The 7,403-nt window shown below is 47.1% G+C and overlaps 1 protein-coding gene across 1 annotated transcript in view; it reads right to left on the bottom strand.

The window, feature by feature from the left end:
- Window positions 1–213: 213 nt before the first annotated feature.
- The window catches only part of PLD1 (phospholipase D1), a 45,787-nt gene continuing 38,597 nt past the window's right edge, over window positions 214–7,403 (bottom strand). Inside the window, exons 23-26 of the mRNA XM_010716922.3 lie at window positions 6,435–6,569; window positions 5,453–5,606; window positions 4,737–4,851; window positions 214–4,443 (exon numbers count right to left, since the gene is read on the bottom strand). Coding sequence (XP_010715224.1) covers window positions 4,219–4,443; window positions 4,737–4,851; window positions 5,453–5,606; window positions 6,435–6,569 — 629 coding nt within the window. The 3' untranslated portion in view covers window positions 214–4,218. The remainder of the gene's footprint in view (window positions 4,444–4,736; window positions 4,852–5,452; window positions 5,607–6,434; window positions 6,570–7,403) is intronic.

Here is a 7,403-nt window from a genome sequence, read left to right as displayed (position 1 = left end):
TTAAAACAGGATTGTTTGTTTATTTCAAGAAGTCCAATGTTCTCCTCCTGTGCAGTTCTACTTCAGCAAATTCTCTCTCCTAGGAAAACCCCAACGATTCAGACCCACCTTTTATTTCTGGGGGCTCTGGGTCTTTTCCCACTGCTCTGCGCCCCATGAGCAGGTTGTGGCTGCAGACACCAAAACAAGCAGGAACGAGACCAAAGCCAAGTGTTTCAGCACGCCATGCTCCGTTGTATTTTCAGTCCTTTAATACACATTCATTTACCATACACAGAGTGGAGAGGAAAGCAATAATCAGCAGAAACGAGGGTACAAACTGGGTTCCAGCGGCCTTCACAGAAGGGATAGTGGGTGCTCATGGAGGCAGGGGTGTGGGACCTGTGCTCAACCCGCAGTGGGAGCTCTCACATAGGGGACAGCTTTCGCCAGAGAGACGATACAGAAAAAAACATTCCAGGACCTGTGACTTTTGACAATGTTTTTCTCTTTTCCCGACTGTCAGGAAAAAGTCAGTACATCAGAATTATTTACATCGAGGACAGAACAGCCGGAGGTTAAAAACAGAATAATCAAAGATATGAAAATACAACAAGAAAGCAGGCAGGAATAGAAAAACCCATACAGAATCACTGCATTCAGTGGTCTGATGTAGTCAGTGTATGTTCCATTTGATTCACTGGCACAGCGCAGTGCTCCTGGTTTCACCCCCATCCTGCTCCCAGCAGGATCCCAGCGGTGCAGCAGGGAGTGCCTCCCGGGGACCGTTTGCAGAATGAGTGCCACAAAACATGAGCATGCATTGAAACATCCACAGCTCCCGCAGAATCTCTTCTGCTGGCAGTGCAGAGCAGCAGCAATGGGGGACCAGGGCAGGGCAGTGGGACCGGTCTCCACACCTTGGCAGGAGAAAGAAAACATTCACTTAAAGGGCCATCCAGATATCTTCTCATGGACCACAGATACAGCTGCTGGGTATAGACTGAAATCCCCCGGCAGTTCTAGCAACAAGTGCAAACCACTGCAGTGATAACAGCACACCAAGCCCGAGTCTGATTGTGCGTGGATTTAAGGAACAACGGCATTGTGCACCATCGCTGTCAGCCTGGAAAAACCCACGCTGAGGACTTGCTAGCCTGGTGCCTCTGTGAACACAATGGCCAGCTGCAGACAAGTCAGAGCACAGATCTGTACCTCCCAGCTGCAAGCTGAGACCAGCAACCAAAGCACTGGGTGTCTGATGTTACTGTTAGCAACATTCTTAGCATACGATGGCATCTTATCCTTCAAGTTTTTAAACCATGTGCCAATTCTACCGTGAAACATTTATCCAGTCCAACATCCATACAACAATATACATACATTTTTAAATATTAGATTAAAAAAAAAAAATCATGAAGATATGATAAGGAGTGTGAGTTCCCAAAGTGGCATCTATTAAGGAATAAATAAAAATAAAAAATAAAAAATAAATGTCATACCTGGTTAAACTGCGAAATAAAGCCTAAGCCTGGGAGAAACCTCTCCCCTTTCGTTCAGTTCTAATGAGCAAATGTCACAAGAAACAGTGCATGTTTCCAGGCTTGCTAGCGCTTGAACCCACATCCCATGTTACAGTACTGTACATCTGCGAGCAATCCTTTGCAGTTGGAAGGTCTGAAAAGCCAAACTGCTCTGGTACTAAGGCCTAAGAAGTAGTGATTGTTCAGTTGCAGATATTGACTATCTTAAGGTCTTCAACCTCACAGGGTTCTTAATATAAGAAATAAAGCTCCAGCTGTCTCTGAGCAGAGCCACATAGCCCAGGTATGGCCAGCAATGGTGCAGATGAGTGGAGTGTACATTGCTGCTCAGGTGTGCAGAGCTGTTTTCCACTAACACCAACAGCTATGAAGCCCCAATAGTCTGCTTCCAACTTAAAGACAATATAATTTAATGATTATAACTATCTTTGCTAATAAGAGAATGGGGACAATAAGAGCACTTGGAAGCTGACAGCCTTACATTTCTTCAGTGTTCCTGCATACAGGCGGTGGGGGTTGAGCCTTTTCAACTATGACTGCCAATCTCTGTGACTTGCAATGGCTCTGACAGGCTGTCATTGTTTGAAGTTAGCAGCTTTGTTCCAACTAAATCAGCTAAAAACATCTCAAGAGATAAAAGCTCTGAACCAGCACTGACATAGGATAACAAGACACCTTTGATCTCTTCTGATTGCCAACAGTTGATGCATAGCACCTTGCTCTGGCTCTGCGAGGGGCGGGGGGAAAACCCAGGTTGATTTTTTAAGGTTAAAAACAAGAGAACAGAGTTATCTGCTAGCAGCATGCCAGCCAAAAGCATCAACCTCTTGGACCAAAGATTATCATGAAACTACTGCACATGCACTTCCACCTGGCTGATCAGACCACGAGTACACCAAACAGAACAGAGAAATTTGCAATTCCATCTACAAAGAGAGCATAAAGCAGAGAGAACTGCAGGATATGGCTGAAATGTGATTTGCCTGGGGAATGTTGGTGTTCACTTCTTGTGCAAGCAATGCTGTGCAGAGTGACCTGGTGCCTATTTACAGTTCTGAAGATAGAGCAAACAATCAGCTAGAAAGTGATGCCAGCCACATGGCTGGGAATAGGCAGATGACCACTGTAATTCTTTTCCAGTTAAAAACAGGTGAGATTGTTGGAACTGCTAAGAAAAGTAAAATGAAACTTGCTAATGAACTAAATTAGAAAACAGATCACCTGGGCTTTTGACTGAGCAGCTTTGGGCATGCGGAGCAATGCGGGTCACACCTCACTGAGTCCCAGCCCTCATGCAGCACAGGACCTCAGTCTCCCACTTCTGCAGCTCTTGCTGTGTGTTTTCTGCAGCATGTTTTTAGTGTTTGGCATAGGAAGCTCCTCTCCCAAGGCTGCAGTTGGGGCTGGGCATGAAATTAGGGGACACAGTTTGTTGTGGGACAGAGACTGGGCTGACACCTACCAGGCCATATCCTAGCCCAGGAGCTGCACTGTTTTGTTCAAGGATGTCAGATCAAATTGCTGCTTCGCTGCACTGTGAGATGCAAAATAGCTTGGGAATGGAGTTTTCCCTGGAAGGATGTGTTCGGAACAACTGAGCTCAGGATCAAAACTGGTCTAATAACAAAGAAGATTAGAGAATAGGTTTTGCTGAATTCTCCCATTTCCTTGTGTTTACCCCATCCACAGGGTGAGGTGTCTGCTCAGTCTGAGCACAGCCTGCTAACACTCCGCCTCTGGCTTCATAGCCTTAACCTCTTAAATAGGAAGCAAAAAAGGAATGGAAAGGTCTGCCTATAGAATGTGATATAATTGCACGAGTGAAGTAGGCAGAGCATAGTGTAAGCTTGCATGAGCCAAGCTGAAGGAGTAGCTGTTCCCCATCACACTGCCTCATCTGCCTTCAGCTCCAGAGACATAAGGCTTTAGTTTAAAACTTGGACAAAGCTTTCATGTGCCTTTTAAACAAAGAGATGTGCTGTACTTCTGTAAAGGACAGAAAGCTGCCGATTGCCAGCACCTTCAGCTCCACGGAGGCTGCCCTTTCCCAGCACCCACACAGCACCGTGTTGCACATAGGAATGCTGATTGCTCTAGCCACAGGAAAAACAGTATTTTTCCTCCCCTAGAGGGGAGAAGAGACCAAAATACTGATTCCAACAACAGATTGTTTGTGTGTTTCCTACTAAGAGATGCAACATCCATGCTTGGCAAGCAGTGATGGTTGGGCAGCACCTCCTGCAGTGACAGAGCTGCTCGAAGGGCTCTGACGTCGCCCAAAATGAGGTGAGGGTCTCTGCTGAGCCACCACGTGGTGCCCCAGAGCCCGAGGAGGCTCCCACAGCACATGTGCAACCACAGCACGCAGCTGGCAGTAGTAACAACAGCAGTTAGGATTTGTTCCCTATCCTAGGAAGTGGCATGCATCCTCTAGGTGTTCAGAATGTGCCTTAAGAAGTAACTCCTCAGAGTTGAAACTTCTTATTTGTCACGAATTCCGAGTCTTTCTGCTCCTCTCCTTTCTAGTGTCGATTTGCTTGAAGTTCCTCCACCAAGATCCTTGAGAAAGGCACATTAGCTTGGTGGAGATCTTTCTTGCTTCCCTTAGCAATGAACAGATTTCAGAAATCACATATTGTTCATTAGCTTGTCTCCAGAGAACCAAACTTTAAAATGTAAAGCAGTCTGCATCTCCTTAAGTCCAAACCTCCATGGGTACCATGGACTCCTTTGTTCCAACAGAGGGAAGCAAGTACTCTTCCTCCAGGAAACGGAAGGGGAATTGTACCAGAAACCCACGAATCTTTTTCAGTTCTTCAGCTGCTTTCACCGGATCATCATTTGCTAATATTGGTTTGTTGATGAAATCACGCAGCTGGGCTAAATTATTCACCTGGTCACTGGGAAGGCATCGGAACACCTGAGAAGAACAGACAGAAATGGCAAGTCAGCATGGGGAAATACAGTGAGGTGGATTTCCTGAGAAAGATAAAAATACTGAACACATATTCCTCCGGATGGCAGCAGTTAAAATACAGCTTGGAGATCGCCAACTAGAAGTAAGCACACTGGAGTGGTGTGAGGATGCTCCAGTTTCTTGTTCCCAGCTATGGCATTTTAATGATAACGTTCATTCATTCAGAATATCTGACTGACTCCAGGAGCTCACCCTGCTGCCCCAGCCCTCCCACCTGCAATAGGTCAAGGCATCACCTTATCGAAGATGGTGGCATTGCGGGCTGCTGTGGAGATCCACACCTCCTTAAAGAACCGTTCACAGACGGGATCCTGGTGGTCCGGATTGAGATCGGAGCCGCCGAGGACAACCCTGAGACAAAAAGAGGAAGGGATTGATGCCTGCTCAAGCCAAGTCCTGGCACTCCCACTCTTGGAAACACCAGGAAAGGTATCTGTCCCAAACACACAAGTCCCCAAGTGTCCCTAGGACTTGCCAAAAGGCAGAACGCCTTCCTGCTGCCACAGTCCCTCATTAGCCTTATTGCTGCCTGATTTTCGCCCTTTCTTCTGCGCAGTAACTGTCCAGATGGGAAACAGGGGGGGGAGAAAGGAAAAGGAAAGAGGTCTTAATGAAAAACCAACTACGTTGTCAGCCAGATGGTTGCTCTGAATGAACAAACTTTCATTAGAAAGAGACACCACCACCCAAAATTGAAACAGTATGAAAACAGTATCCAGAGGAAAACAGCACTGTCTTATTTACAAGCTCTCCTAGAGAATTCCCCAAGCAAAATGCTCTGTAAGTCAAGCTGCCAGCTGAGAACAGGGATGGCAGGAGGAAGACTAACTCTGGTAAGCAGCAGCCAAACTCTGGGCTAGAGCCAGGCCCAGCAGTGCTCAATCTGACACAGCAGCAGCTTGTTGGATTTCTCAGCTTTCGAGCCTGAGCCTGGCCGGTCCCCGTGCCCTACCTGAAGCAGCGCAGCCGGAGGGACAGGGCGAATCGCCCAGCGCTGTACTCCTCCCCATCCATCACCGAGGGCACAGTCTCAGTGTCCTGCACAATGATGGCTACTTCGCTGTCCCGCTTGCCCAGCATGCTGCGGTCGTTGATGTTGGCAGAGCCTGAGAGGGAACAGGCAATGTCACATAAGTGATAAAGCACAAAGACAGCACCAAGGGAACGGTCCCTCCTGGGAAGGTGGAGGGCCGGACTTAGTTAATCCTGATTACTTTTGAAAGGGGAGAAAGGTCAACGCTACTTCATGCGCATGGCAGGGCAAGGAGTGCAAACCTCCCCAGGAGCCATTAGAGGCAAGAGCTGAGCTGCTGCTCTGAGGGAGAGTTTCGACTCTTGTAAAATCTGCTATGGAACTGTTCTCTTTGCTGATATAACAGATCAGAAAGGGCTTTGTTAAAGAAACAGGCTCCAATTCTGCTTTTCTGTTGCAATGTGCAATTCAGAGCCTGAGGTCTCTTGTCTTTGCTTCACAGTCTCATAGTAAATATGGTCACAGAGACAGATGAAATACTCTCTCTTATTTGTTATAACCTATTTCCCCACTCCTAGGAAACAGAGCTGATAAATGACACATGTTGCCCAAACCGTCCAAATTTCACAGCACATTCTGTTCTTTAAGGAACAGATGACAAGTCTCACAAGTCCTCCTGCTAGAGCCGAGCCTGATACAAGACAGATGGACAATATTCCCTGCACTGGGATTCTCATAACTGCTACACAGAGATTTAAAGCTGTTTTTAAAAAAAACAAATTAAATGACAGCTTTCCAAACCCTTTTTTCCCTCCTACCTATCCTCCTGATGAATTTATTTGTCTGTATTTTAACAGCAAAGTATTTCATAGGGAAGAACTCCCAGCAACACAGAGAAGCATGCAGCATCACAGCCCACACTGGGCGCAGGGCAGAAGCTAAGGGCAGAATCCCTGCTCACCAATTATGACCGTGTTGTCATCAGCAATCAGCAGCTTGCTGTGGACATAGATGAGCTCAGTGACCAGTTTTCCTTCCAACTCTGCATACGTTCGGAGCCCACAGAAGGAAATGTAATTGATCCACTTATCTCCAACTGAGAATGAAGAGAGAACAAAACCAATGGGCTGAGAAAAATAAGAAAAAATCCTCTTTATGTAAAGCCCCATATGAACAGCACAACTTACTTTAACATCTTGTGCTACAAAAGCGCACAAGCAGGGATTGGAAGTATGTTTATTTAAAAATGGGCACTAAAACCACCTGTGGGCTTCTCTGCTCTGCTGCCTGCTCAGACATTCCACTTTGGTGAAAGCTGACCCAAATCCCCCTCTCACAGCATGAAAATACTCCCAGCTTATATGGGAACCTTAAAAATCACCAGACCCCATGCCTGCTTTTCTGCAGAAAGGCTATAAGCAGGTGCTTTGCCCATGCATGGTACTGAAAACACGTCCCAGTGTCATTGCCTGCAGCACGGATTTGCGCAGAGCACCAGAACTAACAAGTGTTTGGGATGCCTCTCATGAGTACAACACATGTAAGCAGCTGGAACTGTGCTGTGCTCCTCCCTGGGGTCCTTCCCTCCTCCAGAACAGGGCTGCATTCAGATGCAAGGCTGAAGGCAGCCATAGCTCACACAACCTCTGGGTTGCTTGGAAGCTGCAGAGGCTGAGGTCGCTCTTGACGCTTCAGCCCAACCCCGATCCCTTGGCTACACCAGCAAGAAGTGAGCTGTGTGCAGCCAGGAGCTGCAGATAGGGCCTTGCTGCCTAATGTTTTGCAGCACGGCTTTTGGTATGCCTGTCTCCACTGCCTGGGGTTTACAAAGCTGTAGCTCTTCCAAGCGTAATGCAACTGGAAAACGTGAGCTTCAGCTTACAGATCCATCTGTCCAACAGCAGCATCTCATGGCCTTGTAGGAAAGGAA

Source organism: Meleagris gallopavo, chromosome 11, assembly GCF_000146605.3.
Source record: "Meleagris gallopavo isolate NT-WF06-2002-E0010 breed Aviagen turkey brand Nicholas breeding stock chromosome 11, Turkey_5.1, whole genome shotgun sequence".
Classification (NCBI taxonomy): Eukaryota; Metazoa; Chordata; class Aves; order Galliformes; family Phasianidae; genus Meleagris; species Meleagris gallopavo.
The sequence above is the reverse complement of the archived record's forward strand: the minus strand, read 5'-3'. Positions and strand labels throughout refer to the sequence as shown.